Raw genomic sequence first — 27,443 nt, 5'->3', positions numbered from 1 at the left:
TTGACCATTTTTTTAGATTTCAAAGGAAACCTACCCTATTTTGTTCAATAACTCAAAAACGAGTGGAGGCATCGCAATTCTAAGCACATTTTCGGCCCTTAAGGGTCCTGAAATCACCGGTTTTAGTAGAATAGCATATTTTTATGTCGATAAAAATTTCATGTTTTTTTGGTCCCATACAATTTTTGACAACTTTAGGCCCCTTGAGGGACCACTTAGCCATGAGATACGGACTTCAAATTTTGACACGATCATTTCTTAGCTAAAACTATCATTTTCCACTAACGAACTTATAACATTTCCAATTTTTGCAAAATAAGGGACGGCCTATTGGTCATGTGTCCAGAATACGTTTGAGTAGCGTGTAGGTATATCAAAGTAATTCAACATCTGTACTACTTCTTGATAAAAATAAAGCGTATCACATTAAAATCTCAAACAAGTTTCTCAACTCCCGTATCACTGAAATTTATTTAAGCGTATCTTCATATAGTAAAATATATGATGCATGACACACATGCAAGCCGGTGTTGGTAAAAATTCAAATTCTCAAATCTCATGGTTGAGTTGTTTTACGCGCGATTCTTGGCTCACCAAACTCACCGCCGAAAAAATCATGGATGAGTTGACTCGTGATTTCACTCATTGCTTTATTTCTCGGTGTTCTTATTATTTACTTCGAAGTTTTTTGGGATAATATGATAGAACAAAAGCAAATCTAGGATTCGTATTACAAGCGAACGAGATTTCGGCGCTTGACTCGTGAGAGCAAGATTTTGCATGAAAATCTCGCGCGTGAGATAATGATTCGGAATCGCGTGCGAGTTTGCTGATGCAAGCTACACTACATTTTTAATTAATGCATAATTTACAAAGTTCCCTTAATAAAATTCCATTCAAAAATAAAGCTCATGAACCCTTTGGATTGTGCCATTTAGGGTACATTTGAAAAAATAATCTCAGGTATAAACTGAGTATGCTTTTCACAGTTAGGTACGCTACAAAATAGAACAAAAAAAATGTTTCGTGAGTTTATTTGCAGTTTGCATTGTTGTTAGGGAGCATCCATTGAATACGTCACGCTCAAATTTGAACATTTTCAACCCTCCTTCCCCCTTCGTACGTGGTTTTCCTATACCTAATTTATTGCCTGTCACACTTTCACAAACCCCCCCTTCTTCTAAGCGTGGCGTACTTTATGGATGACCCTTAGCTCCTCACAATTTATTGAAACTTGAAAGCAGAGATGCCAGATATACAGATTTTTCTGTATTATACAGATTGTTTACCTTCTATACAGACAAGATACAGAGTTCAGAAGAATACAGATTTTTAAAATTTGATACAGATTTCTCCAGAAACCGTAAAATGTGAAGTTATTTTCATTGAATTGAATGATAACTTTATGAACTGCTGCTTAAACGTAAAAGAATTTAGGAAAATTTGTATATTTTTGCACATGTTTTAGAAAAATAAATACCAGTAAAAAGAAAAAACCGTCTAAAAGTAGTACATTTTTTTTTAATTTTCTATTCTTAAATACGACGATACAGAAAAATCTGTATTGATACAGATTTTTGATAAAAATAATCTGGCATCTCTGCTTGAGAGACACCTGTGTAGTGAACTGTTACCATCAGAACAGTTGGCCCGCGCAGTGCCAGTATTGTTAGCTAATAACAACACTTCGAACCACTCTAGCAAACGCAATATATGTATGATTTGGCTGCGCAATCTCCATACTGATGTTATTTTGTCTGAATGTTTAAATTTACAGCCGAAATTTAATTCACAACAGCAGTTGAGTCACTTTGGCTTTAGCTTTGGCTTTGTGGCTTCATTCCATAACGGCAACGTCAAGGAAATCCAGTAATACGAATGCCAACATGCGAACGCGAGTTCCCGCTTTTGCTTTGTTAGTTTCGGTGCGCCTACAGTCAAACCACTTGCGGTCACATCTGTGGTAGATGTAAGTAGATAAATGGCTCAAAAACAAGCGGGTCGGATAATGCTCTGCAGTTTAGTTTTATCGTTATGCAGACAGTCTGTGCCATTTGCCTGTGTATGTACGTAACGTGCAATGGTTTTGCGTACGTTGACATACTTAACGTTAATAGGACAATTTTCCAATTGACGATTGTTTCCACCTCACTACCGAACTTTGTTTTTATTTTACTAGATTTACTTTACTAGGGGGAGCCAACATGTAATATTATGTCGTAAGAATTTTGTGATATTTATCATTCATTGTTGACGTACTTGTAGACTTATTGTTGTTGTAGACTTATGAAACAACAAGTGACATTTGTTGATAGGTAACAGAATTCAAATCTATGCTTAAGATGAAGAATTATTGCACATATATCGTTACATCAAACGTGGTTTTAATTTCATTAAATGTTTACAGATAAATGGAGACGCATGGTATAGGGTCTGACTGTCATAAGTAATCTGACCATAAGTAATGAATCCAAATTCATTTTATTCGAAAACAAGTGATTACGGCACCGATTGATTGCGTTCTTTTTGTTTTCATGCGTGCTCACTTCTATTAAAAAATACAAAAATAAGAAACAAAACAAACAGCGCTTCAATCCTTTGTTTTTAATGGGGTGAAAATAAGAGACACATGCTTAGAAAACGAATACCATATCTGTTTTTGTTTTCGTTTTTATTTGAGTCGCCATTTAGATGACTGTATGTTCGCTCTATGGATCTCAACTTAATATAGTAAATTGTTAAAAACAAGATTAGTTTATTCATCCTTTGATTGTTAAAACCTACAAATTACCGTTTTATAATTGCTACTCTTTGGTTCATTGACATCTCAAATATTCCTAAACACGTTCTTACAGTACGCTTTCATGAAACAGAAATATTGGTTCATTCAATCGATTCTGATCTATATCTATTGAGAAAATATCGAATGCTCTAGGAATTACCAGCTAGCAAATATAGCAGGGTACGGCACTGCAACCGTTCAATTGTGAGCCTATATTGCACGATCGCATTAGTCTGTGTATCTAAATTGAGATGTCAAATAAATTCGAATAATCAACAAAACGCATTGAGCATTATCAGCATCTACCATGTGAAGGCACTTAAACTGAAACAATTAAGAGTGAGTGAAAGTGATCAACTACAAAAATTAAGTGATTAATCAATCCATTCACATGCACTGCTAGTTCAACGAATAAGAACTGCCACTAAGTTCTCCGCTCGTTGTCTACCAGCTGCAGGACATATAAATGCACAGTCTGGAAAGTAATCGTACTTTCAACTTTTTCTCCTTCAATTTTACTCAGCCGCGATCAAGTTCGATTCTCTGTCTTCGCTACTGTGCGCTTGTAATGCAAGAGCAAAGCGCAAAATAAATATTTATAGGAAAATAAAAGAGCCATGTTCACCATTTCTCAAAACATCATCACAAGTACGCTCTTGGGGATCAACCGTGACAAATTTCGCTTTCGCTTTCCATTTGGTGAGCAGCAATAACAACAGCAGGGGTAAATTGCTTCTTGTTAAGTGTCAACTCGTTCAGCCGCGGGGGCTTATTTTGATTTTTCTCCATCCAGTAGTGAGTGGAATTGTTTGCCATCGTCATTGCTCAACCAGCTTTCTTTATAATAGGAAAAAAATTGCAGCAACTCCACTCAGAGTGCACTCAGTGTCAGAGGCATATCACATTTGTAGTAAACCATGTAATGGTTTTGTCGTCATTCTCCATCGATTCGACTCGTACAACTTGCGAGGGAGTGTGACACAGATTTTCTGTTAAATTATTATGGCAAGATTGTAAGAGTGCGTTTCTTGTTTCGGAACGAATGCATTACATCCAACTAAATGGGTGAAAAAAACATTTGGAATATTTGTCACAATGGTGCCCCTCGACATGCTTGAGGCACGATTCTCACAAGTGCATCTGTCATATAGGGCAACCAATTGTTGTGTCGTAATCTCAAAACATGTAGATACGATATGGGAGTTGACACGTTGACACCTTGTACAGAAAGCAATTAAAAGCCATTTGAAAAAGTGATGTTTTGTTGACTTTCTTTCATCTCAGGTCGCCACGATTCTCCTATATGTAGACTTTTGATAATACAACACTTTGGATATTTGTATGAAGCATAGACTTGGATACCCTAAACCTGTCCACTTTTCAAAAATGTCTTTTGATTCTCAAGTTCACTCCCATTGCAATGCAAAACCTACCAATGCATTGGTAATTTTTTTTTCCTTTCTGAGATAAAATTAACAGCTCTCATTTAACAAATTATTAGTAATCTATTAAAATAGTTCTTTTTTATAAATTTGAAATGCGATAAATATACCTGTATCCTCCTTAATTAATAAAATGTACAAAAACAGTTGAAAGTTCAGCACAGAAATAAAGCGAAAATATAGATAATAAAAAAATAAACAAATTAAAGTATAAGTTACACATAATAAACAAAATTAATGAACAACACAAGAAAAATGAAATCAAACCTTAATGTTCCAACATTTGACGAAACATAATATCCCTACTAGGGATAGCTGAACAGAATCAAACTTTGCCATACACCACCACTTCAGGATGACCTATTCTCGGTAGATGCCATCCTTTTATTATGTTAAGATTTATGGGGAGACGGAGGGTACAAAGAACAACGGGAAATTACCTCACATATTTAATGGATAGTGTCTTACGAGAAAATGTTATGTACATTTGAAAATATAAAAAAGTTTATTTTATTAGAAAGGACCAATTTAATAAAGCTTTTGTTTTTAAAATCTAATTAAATTTTGGACTCTTTTTCACTATAACTCAAACCCGAGTGACTTGATTTTTTTTGTACAAAATACTATTCGTACCGTATCTAGCCTAGTACAGAGGAATAGTTCAGGTTAAGTTAAAGCAATTCTCACAATAGAATCTCTGCCCAAATGTTTCAAGACCGTACCCCGTTTTACGTTACGATGATTTATCAGAAACCATGAATTCAACAAACTTTAACCAGTCTTCTTTTCTTGAGATGCTGTGCAGCAATTAGTTATTTGTTCAATGGCCAATTTTCATTATTTATGAGTGTTTCATATCAGCATGTTTTACTGCGAGCAAAAACGCACACATACTTTCACATTTCCTGCGGTAGCTACTATGTCCACAACGATTTTTAATTTATGCTAATAATATGTAAATATACCGCAAACACCCCTCTGGACAGTTGGGTATTTTGACTGTCTTGTGTTTAACATCTCCGCCTGTTATGAGAGTTGAGTCAACGATTGCCTCAGCCTTAAACTTTTTCCTAAAAAAAATATGCACAGAGCCTGTACTACAAAATATGTCCCATGAAATAGCGAATTTATGTTTGTAGCTGTTTCAAACAATTTTTTACCCACACGGTGTAATATCGATGCTATTCATTTCTTATGGATTTTTTTAAACAAAATGCATCACAGAAGCACCGCACGACGGCAGTCAAAAGAAGTGTCCTGCGAGCTGTCTTTTACCATTTTTAGTTTATCGTCTCTTTTGGATGCAAATATTCGCCAATCAAGTGAAACCAGGTATGATGTCATATGGGTGCATCCTACACTATGGCGCAAGCTTATCTCGATGTGAGCAATCAACAATGATGTGCTGATTACAGATTTTAACAAAATACGCAATATACGATAACGATATATGAGGTAGGTCCGGAGGGAGAGTATGTAAAATGTTGCCTGAATAATTAATGGTAATTATAGACTGATGTACTTGTGAACAAATATGAAAGTATTTGTCATAAATTGGCATGTTTTTGTGAAGCAAGCAAAGAAAAAACAAAATTTAATTGGTGATTTGTAATGAAACAGATTTTACAGCTTATATAAAAATAAAAATACATCGGAAGGCCCAATTTTGCAGACTTATATGTAAAAGAGATTGTTTACAGACATTACACAAGACAACCAAATCGTACGGAAGTGGTCGGACAGGTGTCGCCCTTTGATGGATAAAGTGTTACTCTCCAATCATTTTTGCACATATACCTATGATGGGAAACAATTTGGTTGCACTTTTTATACGCAAATTTCAAAATATTTGTAATTCAATCGCTTATTCTGCACTCCATTCAACATTCATATCATCACGCACCTTTGTAGACTTTTGTACACATTCACGAGTCTGCACAAACGTTCACATTTCTTCACAATCATTCACGGACATTCGCAGACCTACGTTAGTTTACGTCAACCTTTACAGAACTGTACAGTTATTTTCAACGACGTTCATATACGTTGAGAGCTTCATAGATCTTGAAAGATCTTCAATAATACCTATTCATTTTTTGGAGGTTTTGGCTTTCTCAGTCTAGGGAATCCAAACGATTAAATTGGCATTGCCCGACGTTTCGGCCCAATTTATTTGGCCTTTTTCAAGGGTAAAGCTGTCTATCGTTTTTTGTTATGTTCTATAACTAGTGCCAGAGTTTCTTTTGGAGCTTCTTGTAGCATTTCTACACATATAGATTTTAGGCGAATTTTTACAATAATTTTGGAAGGGACGTAGACACTGCCTTTGCACATTCATCAACTCAGTACCAAGTGAGTTGATGAATGTGCAAAGGCAGTGTCTACATCCCTTCCAAAAATATTATAAAAATTCGCCTAAAATCTATATGTGTAGAAATGCTATAGATTCTCGAGGACGTGTTACATACAACACGCACTGTAAAACGAGGATTACTAAAAACACACATGTCAAATAAATGTCGTCTGACACAGTGACATTTTAATCCTTACTTTTCTCATAAACATCAGCCAGTGGAGCGGACCTGGTGTGATGGTTAGAACACTTGACTATCACGCTGAGGACCTGGGATCGAATCCTACTCCCTACAAACTCGCAAATATGTGAGTTCTTCCATCGGAAGGAAAGTAAAGCGTGGGTCCCGAGATGAACTAGCCTAGGGCTAAAAATCTCGTTAATACAGATAATATAACATCAGCCAATTCAAATTACGAATGTCTATATTAGTTAATTCTTGCCGTCCATATACCACGTGGACAAATAGGGGGTGGTGGAGGTGTTCAAAGAAAAGTCCACGCTTGTCCACTTAGAAAGGGGTGGGGGTCTGTCAAACGTCCACGTGTACAGCATTGAAATAAGAATTAGCAAACAAAGATTCACTAACGAAACATATTACGTCGCAAAATTAAAATGATACACTCTCATAACAGCTCTTATTTTATTATACATTTTTTTTGGTTGGATGCGGCTTCTTCGAGGAAAAAATCAGGGTATTGCAAAAAAATAAAAATTTCGTCGGCTGTTTTTCATTATCAGAATTTAAATGAATTTGTGTTTTCATCAAGGAGAATTTTGGAGTTTTGAAATGGCGCGTAGGCCATAAAAATGTTGGTTCCTCTGTCAAAAGTTTCGTCGAATTTCTCGAAGTTGCATTTCAATTTTCAAACTACTTTGAAGTTTTCAAATTACACACTCTTGCAGGGCCCATATAGCCGAGGCGGTAAACGCACGGGTATTCAGCATGACCATGCTGAGGGTGACGGGTTCGATTCCCGGTCGGTCCAGGATCTTTTCGTAAAGGAAATTTCCTTGACTTCCTTGGGCATAAAGTATCTTCGTGCCTGCCACACGATATACGCATGCAAAATGGTCATTGGCAGAGGAAGCTCTCAGTTAATAACTGTGGAAGTGCTCATAGAACACTAAGCTGAGATGCAGGCTTTGTCCCAATGAGGACGTTACGCCAATAAGAGAGAGAGACTCTTGCAGGTTTACATTCAAATTTTGTTTTGTAATTTTCTCTAAAATTTGAGATGTATTTAAAGGATATGGAAATCTTAATCCTAGTACTACATAATTGATTTCTCAGTTACACTATGCATCTTTGAAATAACCCTGTAGTTATTGATTTTGTTGGAATCTAAGAAATAGAATCTTTGATGAAAATTAGCAAAATACCACCACATAAAAGTTTTCTTAACGAAAAAAAAAATGAGTTAGACAATCATGAATTGGCAGCTGTTTTGTTTAAAAACTAAATAAATTGTAGCTTGTATCTATTACGTAAACTATACAATATTTGTAATTCTTGAAGTTATGAACTATTTCGAAAAAAAATCATTCCATTAAAAACTATCAATGTTTTCAATTTATTAGAAATCTAAATATCAAAAAATCTTATTTTTTTGTGATGTTCACGTGAACATTATGGGAGGGGGTAAGGGTCAATGAAAAAACCATGAATTTTTTGTCCACGTGGTATATGGACGGCCCCTTGTTATACCTTATATGACACATATTTATACGGCCAAAATTATGACACAATTTTCCCAAATGGAGGAGGACGTGCCTCTGGAGCCGACCTACTGATACCTGAGCCTAGTGTCGACGAAAATGTGTCAAAGACTGTGATCGCTAACAACACTGATGTTGTCCTTTGATGATATTCAGTTGCGCTTGTTTGTTTGTGCTGTGGTTGAAAAGGGTTCAATTTCCAGCCGTGAATGAAGTTGAGACAGGGTGATGAATCAATTATGAAATCAATAACCACCTGCCTACGAAGTGAAAATGCAGCCAACTACACCACCTACGGAGCCCCATTCTTACACATGTTATGGTTAGATTCCACAACATTTTTCAAAAAACAAAACATATCCACAAAAAAAGCAACGTTTCCGAATCGTTTTATTGATATAGCCATACATATAATCTCCTAAAACTTTTTTTTATCCAGGGTATATCCACAAAGAACATCACGATTGGAAGAAAAGACAGGTTCCCAATAAAAAGGAAAGGGTTCAGAATCCCTCTGTATTGGCCTTGACGTATTAGTTTTCGGATATATTTATGACATACTCTAACACCGCTCGTTACGCCGATTCCAGACAATTTATGACACCATTAAAAATACAAACCGAAAAGCCGCGTTACCTGCACCTCGTTCCCCATCATTTGTATTTACTACCATTGCAGTGAGGTCAGCTTTTCTCGTATTTATACGACATAGTTTGACGAGACAGGCCGTTTAACGAGACAATGGAGTACTTATTCATATGTCTCTCAAACAACCCGCAACGTTAAATATTGATAATAGATAAGAACAAGTTGCGGCAACCTGCTGCCACTACAATTTATCGCACCGGTAAGCCGGTAAACTCATTCTCACTACGAAAGTAAATTTATACAGCGTATTTTGTTTCTTTTCTACCGTTACAGTTGGGTTCCCAATTTTGATCTTTTTTCTCATCGGTCAACCTTACGAGCGAGGATTTTTCTGCGATGATGAGTCACTCATGCACCCGTTTCACGATTCAACCGTCACGGTATGTTAATTGAACAGTAATCGTGTTTTCACACACTCAGCTGATTTGTGTCTTATGTTTCTTACAGAACTGGATGCTGTACATCATAGGCATAGCTGTGCCCATAATAGTGGTAAGTAACAACGAATCTAACGAAGCTATAAGAAGAAGCAATAAGATAGCTAGCAAACAACATCTTCAACTAACCAATATTGAATGTAATATTATCTACTGATGGTCGAGTCACGTTACATCTCCGATGGTGGCATGGCAGAATGCGAATACCCTCAGATAAAGCGGATCACGACTTCCTCTAACTGCTGCCTGCAACAGACGCATGGTATTAGGCCAGAAATTCCCAACTTACACATGAGAACTTTTAAAGTCTTTTGTGTCTTAGAACACAATGTTATTTAAATAATTTGAGAATAGAGTTTTCTTAACTGGTTCATTGATAACAATTACCTGTTTCCGCATTCCAACTGCACGAACCATCAAATACTTCAAACATTTGCATCGGTTGGGCACCTCTGCTTCGGACGCATTAAGTCTTCCACACAGTAGACTCACCAGACTTTAACAGCCGGCGATGTGATCCGTCCGGCAGACAGGCAGACAGACAATTCTTTCTGTAATGGAGCCGAGCAGAAGTGACTGATGCTTTGAGCTGCTTCCGAGCTAATCCCCTCCCCAGGAGATGCACTTTCTCATATTCCGACTGCTTCTCTAATCGGCATCTTCACGCTTTAACGTCACTTTTATCGGCGAAGAAGAACAAATGAAAGCTGGAAGTAAATAAACACGACTCATTAAAGAAGTATGTGCTAAGTGAGCCGCATTGGTTAGGTCGAACCCACTGAAAGATGCGGGCGGGCGAATGCCACAGTCTGTGTGGCTGACGACGGACCGGGTCAAAAGTCACAGAATGGGATGAATTGTCCATTGAAAATTGAATTAATGAGACGAGATGAGGGCATCTGAAAGTTCAAACTTGATAAAGTCATGCGTGTATTGCCAATTTTTAACGACAAAATATTAGAGATAAGAAAACATTTCATTAGTGGACTGATAATCAAACAAACAAAACACGTTGATTGATCAGTACAGTCGAAATTGAACAGATAGTCAATGAATGGGACTTGGGGCTAGCTATTTCTTTTTTTTTTAATGCGCAATACTGACAGCTTTACATCGTCCATCGATCCACAAAGATCCTGGTCTCACAAAAGCTGACAGAAACTTAAGTTTTGAACTTGTCTTTTATTTGGCAATGTATGTTAAAAAATCACTGGTAATTTTAGGATTATTGACTAAGGACTGTATCGTTAATTATGAGTACACCTTAAAATTGCTGTATTTCAAAATGTTTTATTTATTTTGTAAACTAAATTCAATTACATTGTTCATTGACCATCAGAAAAGCCCATGACATGATTGTATATTTAATTTTTCGTGGATCTTGCCACCTCTCGCACTTTCTTCTTGGCGTGCTTCATAAGGTTTTGGACAACCGTTCCGACGATAGTTTTGCATACGTTGACCCAGTTTTCTTGAATTTTGTGACGTCCTCTGCTCCTCTATCCTTTTTCCGTAGTTTCCCTTTCATCAAAGTTAACTATTTCTCAATGGGCCTTATTTACGGGCAATTTAGAGGATTCATTGCCTTTTCCACAAATTGAACATTGTTTACTTCATACCTGTCAAAGGTGTCACGCGCTTAGCGGAGGGATGCCAAATCCGGCCAAAGTAATGTAGGACCTTTGTGCTTTCAGATGAGTGGCAGAATATGTTTCTGGAGACATTCCTCCGGTATATTTCGACGTTCATACCTGGGACGGTGAAGAAAGGTGACGATTTCATACCAAATTGACAAATTGCTTGCATAACCAACACATTTTCCCATTTTTTTTTAGCAAAAAATCGATTTCTCCTAATTTGTAACATTCGTGCCATGCTTAACAGTGAAAATCTGTGCCCCTGGAAGTACCTTGTAGTCCAATTTGGCATACCTTTCGTCATCCATGAATATGCACATGCAATTTTTGCTCAAAACATCGTCGTACAGCTTCCAAGCCTGAGTTCTCACATAATCCGCCAGAATTTGACTGCGTTTTGGACATTTCTGTTTTGAGTAGGTCTTCGGGGAATTAAGCTCCTTGGCGCGTTGAACCATACCAACAGTCGTTTCACACTTTTTTGCGTAATCTCTAATGGATACCTCCTATTTTCCTTCAACGATTTTGCAAGTTTTGCTGTCCAAATTTGACTTGGACGCACTTGTTTTTTGCCGCGTCCGGGTAAGTCTTTCAGTGTGTTATGCATATTATGCAATTTTTGCTAATTTTCTTAGCGATGATCATTTTTCCTTGCAGTGCCTGGTCACAATCGATTTTCGCTTCTCCTCCGTAAACCCTCGCATTGTTCCACTTGAGGAAAAACTTTAACTTTTAATGAAGGTTATCGTTTGTTTACAACGTTAGCAACACATAGACACAAAGCAGTTAACAAAATAAGGCATAGTCTTTTTAATACAGAGCCTCAAAGGTGTACTCATAATTAACGATACAGTCCTTAGTTGTACCGAATACTAACGAATATTAAAAGTTTATTTTTGCTACAACACTGACTAGTTATGCATGAAAAAGCACTTCATTTTTGATGAAGAATGCCAACGAGCTTATCCACTACAATACAATTGATAACCTGCCTCAAAAAGTGTATTCGCTAGGTATTGTCTGCTTGAGGCATTTGCAGCTTAGCTTAGAGATATAAAATTCCTAGATGAACCAACCTAGTGCTCAAAATCTCTACAATAAAGTAATAATAATAATACAAGAAAATCTCATTGTTTCACCATAACGTGTCATACAAATCACTTCCAGTAGGTGAATTCGCTAAACTGAACCCCTCAAGATGCCTATATCTGCCAAACATCAGCACCATGATGATATGTAACATGACAAATAGATGTTTCTCAAACATATAACACTAAACTCAGAAGCAGGCTTTGTTCCAAGTGAGTAGTTACAAAAAAAGAAAAAAAATTGGGGACTTAGGAAGGCTACTCGATTCCTTCCAGCGGGGTTTTTAGACTGTGTGCCGGATGCATTTTGCGCAAAGCGAAGCCTTGTCAAATGCACAACGATTCTTCCAAAAGATGTTGTTTTTATTTCAAAAACTCTAGCCACTGCAGTCTACAGTTGTGAATTCCCCAAAAATTAATGGTAGGATTCTGATTCTAGCTAACGACGTTTTTTGCGGAACATATTTCTTAACAAGTCTTACGCAATGAGTTCATTATTATTGAAATCAAAACTTTTCTTAGATAGAAATTTCCTAAGAAAAACTTATGAGCATATTCCTCGCTGATGGAGGGAATTTACCAAGAATGTCGACAAAACTGTGAGAGCAATCTCTTCAGCATTTCTTCAATGGCAAAACATCAAACATACTACAAGAAATTAAAAATGTACCTTCGAGAACTAGGGAGCTCCGGCGAATAAAAAAGAAAAAAAAAACAATCGTGTCAGGTGTCGAAAAATACATTAATGTTTCTTCAAACTTCTCTTAAATTCTCATCAAACCATTTAAGTTTGTTCGATTTTTAAGCAAAGATGCTTGCTTTATCTATCCGTTTCAACATTTTTAACTTTAAGAACATCGGAAATGGAGACACTTTTTATAATAGAAATAATTCATTATTTGTTTCAATAAAAAAAACCTGTTTTAGTCCCATATATAATTTAAAAAGCAGTGTTTTATTAGCCACAATGACAATGCAAAAATGAATTGGCAAAAAAGCCAGTTTGTTCCTCCTTGAAACTAGAGTTCTTGGAAACACATTTCTGTGAACGATCCCAAGAATCTTCCGAAACCAAAAAAAACAACAGCGTGGCGGTACCGATTTTTGTCACTTTTATAGTTTTTTTTTTATCCGTACAACGAATCAGTCGCATACATCATATAAAGGTGTGCAGGGAAGTACAGCACACAATGAACCGTCAGGGCAAAATGATTGTTGGTTTGATTTCTTACCTCGATTGATTTCTAGTATATTCATAAATCTCTATTCAATCTTTGAACTTTTCTTATATCAATCTTTTTTTTAATATCATGGCCTTGTAAATATGTTTCAAAACTTACTAAACCATGACATTTGTATCACCTTAAAACATTAGTATGCTTTTCAGAAATTTTGACATGAAACCGAACGTCACTAACACTTTGGAATATTTAGTAGAACTCGAGACTAAAGAAGTATGTAAGTCGCGGACAAAATAAGCATATCTGTCCGAAGATAAGCAAAGTAGTGGAATTGAAAGGAATTCTAGTTCTTCTTTAAAAGTTTTTTTAACAAAAGTAAACTAAAAGTGAAATGTTTTTTCTTAATTTTACCTAGTGGTTTAAATTAGACCGAATTTATTTTAAAAAACTGGATTTAAACCGAAAACTATGCGATCGATATAACGCATTTCACGTAGAATAACGGGTAAAGTCGTATTATAAACATGACCATCTGCAATGTATATTATACAAACTTTTCGTTAATATTAACAATCGACCCTCGAGTTATTTAATGTATCAAGTGTTTTCGTAAAAACAAAATAAAAATATGTGTAGCATTCTAATAGTGGTCAACAAATAACTAGTTGTTGATGCCTTATGATATAATATTTGGTATGAACCTAAACTTGACATTAAAAAAATAATATATATGTATTGAAATATGCCTTTTCTTTAATCGAAAAATCACAACTGCGATTTGTAACAAAAAAAACTTTAAACCGAACTGAAACGAACGTCCACTGATTTTTGAGCAATCAACATAATTTAAAATGGATATATTGTACTTGTATGAATAGTAATGTATTTTCTTTCTGTGAATTGTGTTTTTTTTTTGTTTTTCAATATCATAAAGACACAGAAAATCTGTAAATGTGAATAATAAAAACTAAAGAAAACATGTTGAAGAATCCAGATTTAAATACCTATTTAAACAAGTCGGATCGTCGGATTATTTTGGAATACATTTGTGGAGACGCATGGTCATCCATTTTAATTCACCTTAGAAAGATTTAACCGTGACAAACAGTAACGTTCTGTAACATTTTCCCCTATGCTTCGTTTTGTGCGATCTTTTATGTTCCAGTTCGCATCTTTCTCGTGTTGAGCACGCTTGATTATGGTCGGATTTAACTGATCCTCCGGATGATTTATAGTGCAACCAAAAGCGAAATGTTCACCGCCCAATCCCCTCTCTGCCAGGTCCTCTGCGATCGCGCTCCGGAGCGCTAATGACAGGAATGGCGATAGTGGCACAATCGTTTGTTATGATTCCTTCTACAAGATGCAGTTTGTTTTCCCTGACTATGTGCACAATGCGATGTGCAGAGTTGCAGCAGCGCGGCACCGGAGAAGATGAAACGCACCCGACATGTGTTTGTGCTTGCTGTTTGCTGTATTTTTTATGATAAAGACCGTACCTACAACGCATTAGTATTAAATCCTTTTGAGCCGGCTTTGGAGCGTGCTTTCCGAAATCCGCCCAGTGTCTATGAACTGTAACGAATGAATGAGACGACTTCAGCATGGCTTCATGCTCAAATAATCCGTCAAAACAAACATAGAACTACCAGCTAGATAAATCTAAATAGACATCGCGGCAAACGTGCCGCTTGATAGCGCGTCGTCGCTTCTGTGCAATATTTGTCCGTGGGATCGTTAGCAGATTTGTTCTGCGTGAGGGAGAATGGATCCAACCATTTAATTGAATAACATTCATCGGGTCATAAGAGCACGAGTTCATGCACTCATTTCGTTGCATTGAAGCTGACGTGGTTTCTTTAATATGTATCGGTCTACAATGTGTTGATTACTATGTGCATGTGAAAATATCAGCGTGAATATCTTGGATGCTGAAACGAATGACTAGCCTGGGGATCTGCAATTCAATAAAAACGTTCAATAATCCCTGGCATAACAACCTAAGACCCGTAAAATAACATGTTTTTTTCATATTTAGTCAGCTTCTTTAGTTACCTAAGCACATGTATTTTTTCGACAACATTCTTTTTATGGGAACATTTTATATTATCATTTGACGAATGTAATTCATTCTTTTGTTCATAGCAATAAATTATTATAATTATTATTATTTATTAAAGAGGTTTTAACTTAGGTCATGCACCTCTGCATAGCAATAAATGAAGTTATCGTTTAAAATTTGTGTGCATACTTAGCAGAAAATATAGAAGATTCCTGAATTATTGTCAAATTGTTAAACCATTCAATACCATTCATTACCATCAAGTAAAAAAAAAACTAAATTCAGGTTTATATTTTTAAAACGCTTTATCTGTTTGTCTGTGCGCTATGAACGCCGACACGGCTTACGCGAACTATAAGTGGATCCGCCTTTACAGCGGAAATTCGCCGCGCTACATATGCAAAGCGAATCATCAATTTGGAGGTCGAGTTCCGAGAATAACGAAAGATAGAGCCACCCGATAAGTTGAAAAATTATGGCGAAACGCCTTTACTTTCCGCAAGCAAACATAAGCCGATCGATGGACGGTTTCGAGGAGACGAACAATAATGTCTTTTTATGGCATTGATAAGCCGTTCGAGCCTTCGAATTTTAGGTGGCATTCGGAACCCGCATGCCCTTTCCTTCATCAACATATATAAGAAAGTCTAAAAATATACGATTATCTACCGACAATGGCACTATCCACTCCGCTGGAAAGAAAGTAGAACGAAGAAAAAAAAACGCTAATAATAAGGCTAACGCTGCGGCAGACATGCGTCTAATTGAATTCATTAAGCTAATATGAGCCTCGCAAGATTGTGTGCATCCGGCCATAAATTCTTCAATAAATGTTACCAAAGCATCTTTCTTATGTATTCAGAACTAACCTTCGGTTATGGAATAAATATCTAAAAAAGCATTACTCAAAAACTTTCAAAGCATGTTCTTTGCCCATGAAATGGTTTACATTGGGACAACACAGGTATGCCTTAGGGGTCGCCCATAAATTACGTAGTATTTTAGAGGGGAGTCCCTGAAATTGCTACAAACCATGTATTAGGTATGGAAAAATAGGCTACGAAAGGGGGTGTTGAAGCTTGACCAAAAATGCTACGTAATTTATGGATAGCCACTTAGCCAGTTTAAGTTTTCCAAACTTTTTTTCTGAAATGGGATTCACTAATCTCTTAGGCCTGCTTATGTGTCTATGTGTTTCCGGATTATCTCCAGGCTGGCATTTACTGCAGGTTTTGTTTCTACACAACGCCTCCGTAATCTATCACTGTTGATCTAGATGCCGTCATCAGAGACATTCTATTTCATATGTCTATTCAATTGAAGCATTAGAAAAAGCGATGAAATGCAATAAATAAATCAACAATTTCAATAAAAAAAAACGTATTTTTCACTAAAGCATCCTTAATCAAATGTGATGTTGGCAGTTTTAAGGAAATGTGTATTCTCCTACTTTGCATCTTTCTATTTACTGTCTCAATCTTCTCTACTCATGTATATTCATATGTTCATAGACATCGCTAGAAAAAGCTCCCTTCTTTCAAACTTTACAGCACAGTGTCAATCTATCATATTATTACTCGTAGGGGGGGTGGGGGTAAGACGGACCGGGTGGGTAAGACGGACCACCGACTAGTTTTGTCACTTAAGAGCTGAAATTTGGCTTTCTTTTACGATTAACTCTATCTTATTATCAGCTGACGATTATTGAACCATTCCATGAGAGAATACATATGTCAAAAGTGCAAAAAATAAACAATTGTTTACCTGGCTACACGCTTTTGTGCTGGGATCTAATTTTTTGGCGGCAATAAATAAGCTTTTTTAACATTAAATTGCTAAGTTTTCGTATTTTATTTTGAGTTTCCCAGCTGTTTTAAACTGTTCCGTGCTATACACAACGAAATTCAGGTGAATTTCATAGATTAAGGATAACGGTGGTGGAATTAATATTTTGCGTTGTGTGGGGGTAAGACGGTCCGCCTTGAGGGTGGGTAAGACGGACAGTGTTTGGGTTACTTTGATAGTGCCATGAGAAACACATTAAAACCCACACATTGTTCACAGATTGAAATCTATGGAGTACAAAAATGATTGTGGAAGCCGTGTAAAGCATTTCATATAGATTTTTTGTTTAAAAATTCATTATATTAGGTGTTTTGTTGTTGGAATAGTTTGAACTTCGTAAAATTAACCGAGCATTGCATACTGTTAGGCGTTTAATATGTGTATGGAGGTATCCAATTTACAAAATAGATTTTAATTTGCAAAAACACGTTTCGCTAAGCGATTCAAAGTAAAATTTAGATTCTACAATGATTGATCTACCGAATATAATCGGCCATAAACATTATTTAACACAATTAATGGCTTATTAGCTAATTTTCCAAACGTGACCATCTTACCCACCCTACCGGTCCGTCTTACCCACACCGTTGAAAATCATACATTTGGAGATCACTTTTTAATTATCACAAAAGTCATGGAAAATCAAATTTTATTGTTAAATTGGCTTTCAGACTGTAAAGTACCTTAGTTGAAGTAAATAGTATGGAGATAAAATTTTACTTATCGCATTGTTTACACTGTCAAAATAGAGTGTTTCCTAAACATGTCCGTCTTACCCCCACCCCCCCTACAAGTTATGTACATAACCCTGGAGGGTCACAGGCTTTCAACCGGGTGGTTGTGAAATGTTTTCTTGGTGATATAATAAACAATAAAAATGAATAATAAAAATTACAGTATTTCATTGTTTTTTACATTTTCTATATGAAAATTGTGGACAAATTTAAAATATGTTACTAGAATCTAGGTAAATTCTATCAAATGGTAGATAGCTTCATTCTTTTTTTTTCTGTATTCGACACGTTTTGTTTCGTCTCCTTGAGATATTTTTCTAGGAAACACAGATATTTTTGTGTGTCTGCCGCGCAATGTTTAAATGTTCAAATGCATAAATCTCTTTTAAGAGTAATGAACAATAATATGACGAATTCTAAATAGAAACGTACCGTTTCATCTTATCATAAGAACCTTTCAGCTATTTTGCAACAATGAAAACATTTAAGTATTAAAGTACAAATTATAAAAAAAAGATATTGTAAATGAAAAAAAAATGTACGAATTTTTTTTTTTTTTTTTGATTTTTTAATGATTGGTTGTAAGTGTAGAATTTGTGTTATGTTAAAATACACATAAATAAAAACAAACAAAAAAATGATTGGTCGTGGAAAGACCTTCCCATGATAATGGGGGTAGCTCACCCAAAAAGTTTGAGATCCTATGTTCTAAGCCATTGAAAATTGAATATCGTAGACACGTGATTACAAAGATTACTTCCTTCTTTTTCCTCACATTGTTGACCACGAACCTGACGTAGTAGATATTATTCTCGCCTTACAATAGAAAATCAGCAACATTCACACACATTAAAGATGCCTATTAGTCTCAAGCTAGGTCTCCAGCGGCTATACAATTGGTTCCTTGTGTACATTCACAACATTGCTTGGTTGTGGCTGGCATTTCTGCAGTACTGCAGTAACATCTACTGGCGGTGGTCAACTAAACTCAAGCCAAATTTTCTTAAATTAATAATGTTAAAATCGATTTTAGGTTTAACTTAAAACCTGTTGTGCCTAACAGTTTCCGTAGCCAAATTTTGCAATCAGCACGAGATTATGCATGAAAAATTCTAGTCGCTAGTAGAAGTTCATTTTACTTTCATTTCGATTTGAAACTAGTGTTATCCATCCCTCCATAGTGTTATCACTTAGCACCAAATGAAAGCTACAACATAGATGTTATTTCGATTGGACATTTGGTTACGTAGATATCTTTCGAAGAGTATTTGGGAGTAGTTCCAATAAAACCACATGGTTCCAATGGCTCTAGGTCGAATTGGAGATCATTTGATAACACATGAATACTTCAATCTCTGCTTGGAATGCTCGAAAATTGTAGCGCAGTTTCTCCAAGATCATGTTATTGTCAAGCAAGTAAATATGTAATATTAGGGTAAGGGCACCGGTTCTGGCCAGTCTAAGAGAAATTGTTTTAAAATGAATAAGCAGGAATTTTGTGAAAACTAACAAGATATTAGATGAAAACTTTGAATCTATATATTGTGGAAAAAATGCCGGTCAAAATGGGTTTAATACACCTTGCAGTTTTTAGTGGCAATAGCCAAAATAACTCAATAAGGCCAAAGCTGATTAACGTAGTAGATATTTCACTTTCGTCTTTTAAACACCATAACGTTTGTATAATTGACGCTTGGTTTCGACCACAACCATGTGTGCCCAAGTACTTCGGAGCAAAAAAAATACAGATTAATAAAAACAAAAAAAAAATAAACATTGTTTACGAAATGTGAGTGTCGAATAGAAAAAAAAACGTATCATTGATCATCGAAAATCCCTCCTACAGTAAATTTTTGGCTACGTCACTGCAACCAGAAAAAATCGGTTTCGTTCATTTAACTCATAGGGTCTGGGACCATTTGGGCAGGAGCACCTATTTTGGGCACTTGCTGCTATAACTCAGTCAATTTTGAACCGTTTGACTTGATTTTTAAGGCACGATCAGATACGCACAGTATCTAGCCATGTGCAAAAATTCAAGTCAATCGGTTTGAAATTGACTGAGTTATAGCAGCAAGTGCCCAAAATAGGTGCTCCCGCCCAAATGGTCCCAGACCCTATTTTTTTCTAAATTTTCTTATTGGGCCCCAGATGTATTGGCAATTCTTAAAGGGGGTCACCACCTGAAAAAGGTTGGGAACCACTGGTATAAGCTATTTTCCAAGCATTCTATGCAGGATTCTAGAAGGTGTCTGGCATTTCTGGTGCCAAATCCAAATATTTTCTAGAATGAACAAACGGCACAATCACACAAAATAAGGGTTCCTATGGTGACATAGGGAATCGCGCCACTTGGGCGGTGGCTTCTATATTCGTCTGTTTTCCACTCAACTCAATCAAATTTGAACCAATTGACACAACTTTTGGAATGTGGTGAGATAGGTATAGTATCTACCCGTGTACAACATTTCAAGTCAATTGGTTCAAAATTGATAGTGGGTAACATACGAATATAGAAGCCACCGCCTAAGTGGCGCGATACCCTAGGTTGATTAAATCAGGGTTTTTCTTTGGTGTTTTGTTTAGTTTTCCACCCATTTTCCACCCCGCTTTCCATCATTAGTGAATGAATTGGTGATTTAGTGATGAACAAACACGATTCAAAAGAAGTGAAAGCCCATTTCCCGACGTTAGATGTTTTGCTCAGTGCCAATAAGAAGAAAAGCAAAAATTGGCGATAGACGGCGTCACAGCGACGACGGTGAAACGAAAAACGCACAAACAAGAGTCTAGCTCGTTAGTCATAATGGCGACGGAAAAAAGTGCGTTTTGTGCGAGACTGTGGTGGTGTTCTGGGATAATAATTCTAATAAAAATGAGTTATGATTTTGAGTGATTATTCCAAAAACAAATCGCAAAATTTTAGACAATCGACAGCATTTGCAGTCGGTTTACAGAGATTTGAACAACGAGATTCGGACCCCGTCAATATGATTGGTGAGGTGACTGGATTCAAACCAGGCAAACATGGATTCCACATTCCACGACTTCGGTGACAACACCAACGAATGCACCTCGGCCGGGCCACATTTCAACCCGCACGGCAAGGAACACAGTGGACCAGAATCCACCAAAAGACACGACAACCAGAGAGACTTGAGCAACATTCAAGTTGCATTCCTGTAATAATCCCCTTTCTCTGGGATATAGAATCTATGTCTCTATAAAAATGTGCCGTTTCGCTAGATGGGATCGTTTAGTTTTAACTATATGTTTTATTTTAGTTCATTAAGTACGTCGACATCCCCCCCCCCCCACCCCCCCCCCCCCCCCTTTTCGTACGGGGTTTTGCTAAACTTAATATATTGCTTGTCACACTTCCACGAAACCACACCACTCCTCTCCCCCCATACAGATACAGATACAGACCCACAGGTATACTCGGTCTCTAGTAGTTTAGCAACGGATGTCGACTAGCATTCCTTCACTTCCTCCATGACCGAAAGGACGTGGCCGACGTAGTTACTCACTTTTTAAAGCTTTGGCCCATCAATGATGCAGATTGGATAATAACACAATTCTAGAACATAATGAAATAGTTTACTAATACAATACGAAGAGGAACCTGTGGCCTAATACCTAAAATTTTTATTGCTATGTTGTTCTACGAAATGTTCGAGAACATCACATTCACAACATTAGAGGTATTTGAAGCTCCGTCGATCGGTTCTATGTGTAATTTTGAGTAGATCTGAGTAGCTCGCTCATTCTCATGCTCAGGTTAACTAGTTTTATCCATCAGCGTAAGGTATAGTACCATGATATAACCTAATTCCAATCACTTTTTTCGGTTCCTTATTCCGTTCACACCAAGTAAAACAAATGGAGTGAACGGAATAAGTCCTAATCGAAAAAAAGTGATTGGCTTTTGATGATGTCACGGTACTCAAGTGGACAATTGCGCATATAAACTCATAAAAAAATTAAAAAAAAAAATATCGCTACACAATTAATACAATATACATTCTAGTGTACAATACAAATTTCATATGAAGTTTTGAAATATATATTGGATATGCTTATGTTTAATTAAAACACGATTCTCAAGCAAGAGGAGCAAAAAGTAAACACATAATAATTCACCACTTTTCGATGTCTCACAATAATCTACCTTCCTTTATCCCAAGCATAATAATTCGTAGTCGTGAAGTGATCCAACTGAAACGTGCTGCTGCATATGATTAACCCTTCCGAGAGGATTCTATAAGGTACCATCAAGATTTCACTCTACAAGCCCAACTCTAACCACATAGGTTGGAAAGAATAACGGATTACTCACGTTCTTCTATTCGGATTAAGTTGGATGGCTTCGTCACACGAAAGCGTGGGTTTGTGGCTGGCGCTGATAATCAACTCATTGTACGAACCCAGCCTATTTATCATTGGATTAGACGTGCATCAGCTCAGTATACTTCATTCGTTTTGAGAAGTTTATTAACGAGGTGAAATGTGTGCAGCGTTCGTTGTCGTCAGCTAATCCTGATACTTGCGGCGTACCACCACCGTGGTTGGTATTGTCCCGTAAAGGGTAATGATTTAAACTTATCCCCGCCCAAAGAAAAGCCAATCCTTGTTGGTTGGAGAAAATTGCAGCGTGCACTCTATTGTGGTCCACGTGAGTGGAGCTCTGCTTTACAGCTGCACCGTGATATTTGTATACACGGGTACAAGCAATGATTTATAACTGTCAAGAGCTGTAAATCAAGATCGGGACACAAATACCGCTTAAGACTACAACCAATCAATGTAAAATATTGAGGCATATGAAATGTTCCTGCATTGCCTTAAGGTAAAGTTAATGATCACGTTTCTGCATGAAATCAATTATAAATTTTAAAAAAGAGATTGTAACTGTGCCTGTAAATAAATAATAACAGAATAAGAGCTTCGATTCATGATAATAAGATAGTCTAGAGATGACAAGATTTCTCCATATTTTAGAAAATCTGTCCTAAAATTATATACCGTCGTGCGGGGCTACTTTTGAAACGCGGGGCTACTTTGGACACTTATGAATATGGATTTTTTGAATTCGAAACATGGTTCAAATCTGTTTGATGTCTTGGACTATTATGAAGCAATAGTTTTCCCTCCATTTGGTTGAAATTATTTTTCAAAAAGACCATTTATTGCTTGTCAGGACGCGGAAAAACATCGAATAAATCAATAAAATATACATAAAATATACATTTGGTCTGTAAGCATTGTTTCTACAGTTCATATATTTCAAAGGGTTGATCAATTCATTCAAAATATATCAACGTAGCATATACAATCGAATATTTGTATCGTTATACATTATAAATTACCATTTCACCCACATAAAGGATTGATGGTCCCTTTTTTTTCAGGCTATTTATATAGCAATATCATGCTGCTCATAATATCAAAGGTAGCACAGAACCATCTTCAAACGCATAAATTTATTGAAATCATGTCTGATATAGTATACTATAATACTGGTACAAAGTAGTTTTCTAAATAAACCTGGAATTTGAAATGCAATTTTGTTATAGATAAAAATGTCCAAAGTAGCCCCCATCCGGTTCTATATGAGATGTGTCCGATTGGTGTATGAACAACTTTTTTGTTTATTGATGGATTTAGTTCAAATTTTGCATACATTCTACATACATACTCACGATTATTATGTGTAAAATTTGTAGAAATTCATTCACTACTCTGGGAGTTATAATGTCAAAAAATTGAAAAACTATGAAAAAGTGTAAAAAGAAGCCCCGCAAGACGGTACTTTTTTCAATTTCTTAAATGCATTTTCAATATTTCCTTCGTGTATTTTATTTTATACAATCATTTAAGTTTACTATGCAAAACAATGTTTGTTTTATAAACTTACCATTTGGAGCATGATGAAATTATGACATGTTAAGAAAGAAAATGATATTGGCAGTAAAAGGGGTGATACACAAATAATGTTACGCAAAAATCGACCTTTTTCAACCCCCCTCCACCCTATATCACACTTTTTGTATGGGATATTTTTGTAAGGGCTCTCACGTTGTGCGAACCTCCCCCCTCCACACTAAGGGCTTGACGCAATTTGTGTACGACCTCAAATAGGGAAGTAATATTAGTTTAACATTGATAATTGTACAAAAGTGCACACTAAAAAGATGTCAATATTGCAATTTCCAAAGAAAGAATTTAGTGTTTGACTTCATTGACATAGAATTAATAATGTGTAGTAATGGTTTTAGATAATGGACAATCGAAAGAAAACTAAATTTAAAAAATCAATCCCATACCTGAGATAGTTGAAGGAAATCAATGCTCAATGATCCAATCCAACTATAGAATCTCATCCCAAGTAAGACAAAATATCCATTAGTAACAAACATGTCACCACCACGACTTAGCAACATTAAATAAAATGAAAGATTAATGCGATATGGACAATTCAATTAAAAATCAGCGTGAACAGTCACAGATTATGTACGGTCTTGCATTTCACGTACCGTCGCAGGCGCGCAATTCTGTACGCACATAACTCAACATTGGTCACATCGCGGTATGTCATATTAATCTCATTCATCATTGAATTTCCGCTTTCCACCCAAACACGAACGATATGATCAACCGGCAATGAGGGGTTCCCTATATGACCGTATACCAACTGCTCGTACATTTTAAAATATACAACCAACTAACTCATGCTCCCTTCTCTATCTCTCTGTCGCTTACAGATACTCGGAACGGAGCTGGTACGAGCGCACGTGAAAAAATCGAATGCACAGCCGCTGAAGGTATACAGCGTCACCATCCCTTACTGGGTTGTGGAGGCATACAAATCAATCGGAATGTTCGGCTTTGGAGCCGCCTGTAGCCAGCTGTTGACCGACGTGGGGAAATATACCATCGGCCGGTTACGGCCACATTTCTTTGATGTAAGTAGCATGCAACAGAAGGACATTGTTATTTGGTAGGGTACATGGCAGCAAACCTTTAGAGGAGGATGTATAAACACCTACGAAACAAATATTATCATATCTATTGATTTATTGTAGACAGGACAAACAAATATTCGAGAGAAATGAAAATTTTCGCCTGAATTGTGTTCATTGACAGTTCTGATAGGGCAAGAGATAACAGATACATTATTTTTTCATCAATTTGTGTTTTCCTTCTCAGGCTACAGGCATTAAAAAGAGAATAGCAAAATTGATGCCAAACGCCATACTGCTTCAAATAAAATGCTTTTTTATTCATAACCAGCTAACGCCGCAGAACTTTTTGTTGTGATTTAACAATTTAGACATTTACAGTAGGTTGTTAAATTTACAATTGTAACATTAAAAAATGTTCAGCTCAATATTTTTTAGGGCTCTTATAGCCACAGCTGTAAATGCATGAGTATCCAGCATGATCATGCTGAGGGTGACGAGTTCGGTTCCCGGTCGGTCTAGGAAATTTCCTTGACTTCTGCCTACCACACGATATACATATTAACCCTTTCCTTCCCACGACTTACAATAATGACTATATCTATGCCAAAAAGCCACTTACGAAAGCAGTGCTGGAACAAAAGTGCCTTATTTTTTTTTTCAAAATCAACAAACAATAGTTTTTGATTGTTTAGCAATAGTTTCGCTGTGCGTGCGCCGAAAATTTTGGAAACCTAACTTCTTGAATTATAGGTCATCATCGACATGAACTTGCTCAGACGCAATGGTATATACGGTCTACCATGGTCAAGGGATTGCATCATCACTTCCTCCTCCTTCCTTGCATTGTCGTGCCATGTGATGTGACAGGCTCCATGCTCTCCTAAAATAGAAAGATTACCAACGTTCCCAAACTGAAGATAATTAGTTGCTTGCTGTAGCTAGTCAGGATATACTGGAGAAGGAACTAAGGGCGGTCAATCAAGCTTATGCGCAATCTTTAGCGTTTGCAGAACAGATTATTCGATACCTAGGTGCATTTTCCATGTGAAACATTGCATTGTTTACTTGGAATTCACATATATTATTAGTTCTCGTCAAACACTATATTATGACATCTAATTTTTGAACTGTCATATCTCCGAAACCAGTGAATCGAATTCCACTTAATTTTGAGCATTCATTACCAAAAGTTAGTTAACATAGTTACAAAAGTCATTATGCAAAGTTTCTAGGAGCCTATTGAGATGTGTGAAAAAGCTTGAGCCGCTTAAACTTCACCTAAATCAACAAACAAAAAACTGGGTACCCAGTGATAAAAAATAAGGAAGCATAAGTCACATTTCAGAAGTTATTGCCTATGTTTTATTTTATGGACTTTTTCGCTATTTAGAGTAATGATGAAAACGCAATTCCTATAATAAAGTAAACAAGCATACAGAAGTAATGTTCTTTACAATTACAGGTTTGCAGACCAAGGATGCCTGACGGTACAACCTGTAAAGACCCGGAAAACAATGGTCGGTACATTACGGATTTCATTTGCACCAGTGAAAAATCAACTCCTCGTATGTTGAAAGAGATGCGCCTATCATTCCCCAGCGGTCATTCCAGCTTCTCAATGTACACTCTTGTTTACTGTGCGGTAAGATATCACTAGATAACAACATATCAAAATAGGAAAAGCATATAATATGATGTATGATTCTTTCAGATCTATCTGCAATCCAGAATGAACTGGCGAGGATCAAAACTATTAAAACACTTCCTTCAGTTTCTACTGATCCTCCTAGCGTGGTATACCTGTCTTAGCCGGATTTCCGATTACAAACATCACTGGTCAGATGTGCTAGCCGGAGCAGTCCTTGGTTCCACCGTGGCGATCGTTGTCTCCAACTACTGTTCGGATTTGTTCGATGCCCGAAGAAAACGCACAAATGTTCTGCCACAGACACGCTACGAACTCAGCCCGAACCACACTACTTCCAATGGAAACCAGCAATAGTTGATAGTGATAGAGCTTATGTGATTTTTAAAATCTATTACCTTTCTTGTCGAAAGGAGAGTCGACCTACAGCATATTTACTATATTTATTATATAGTAAAGGATTAATTTATTTTACGTAACAAACCATGCATGAAGAGACAGCTATTTATTGATTGAAACTGCTGCATCCTGTAAGATAAGATATTGTGTTAAGAAAATATCGAAAATCTTCCGTTTTATTATTATTTTGTTTTGTGTCATTGGCATCTGCTTAGCGTGCTACAAAATTGTATTAATAAACACATTGATTGAAAAAAACGCAAATATATTACAGAGAAACATACCCAATCAGCTAAAACTGAAATAGTACGGCTAAACGCATAACTCCGCTGGATTAAACACTAGGTACAATACCCATTTTTTTTTTCATTTGAACTAAATATCTTTTTGCGTCTTCTAAATTCGATTTAAACATGTTTTGGATGACGATTCTTCAATTTTTATTTTTGAGCATCCCTTCACTTTCATATTTCTCCTTGAAGACTCTTTGAGTTGCAAAACAATTT

General features: G+C 36.5%; 1 protein-coding gene across 1 annotated transcript in view; it reads left to right on the top strand.

The window, feature by feature from the left end:
• The window catches only part of LOC115266598 (putative phosphatidate phosphatase), a 41,852-nt gene extending 14,657 nt beyond the window's left edge, over nucleotides 1-27,195 (top strand). Inside the window, exons 3-7 of the mRNA XM_029873041.2 lie at nucleotides 9,218-9,324; nucleotides 9,392-9,436; nucleotides 24,693-24,893; nucleotides 26,356-26,535; nucleotides 26,605-27,195. Of these exons, the coding sequence (XP_029728901.2) occupies nucleotides 9,218-9,324; nucleotides 9,392-9,436; nucleotides 24,693-24,893; nucleotides 26,356-26,535; nucleotides 26,605-26,895 (824 nt within the window). The 3' untranslated portion in view covers nucleotides 26,896-27,195. The remainder of the gene's footprint in view (nucleotides 1-9,217; nucleotides 9,325-9,391; nucleotides 9,437-24,692; nucleotides 24,894-26,355; nucleotides 26,536-26,604) is intronic.
• Nucleotides 27,196-27,443: the final 248 nt, after the last annotated feature.

This window comes from Aedes albopictus, chromosome 2 (genome assembly GCF_035046485.1).
Source record: "Aedes albopictus strain Foshan chromosome 2, AalbF5, whole genome shotgun sequence".
Classification (NCBI taxonomy): Eukaryota; Metazoa; Arthropoda; class Insecta; order Diptera; family Culicidae; genus Aedes; species Aedes albopictus.
Note: the sequence above shows the minus strand (reverse complement) of the source record. Positions and strands in the feature narration are given on the sequence as shown.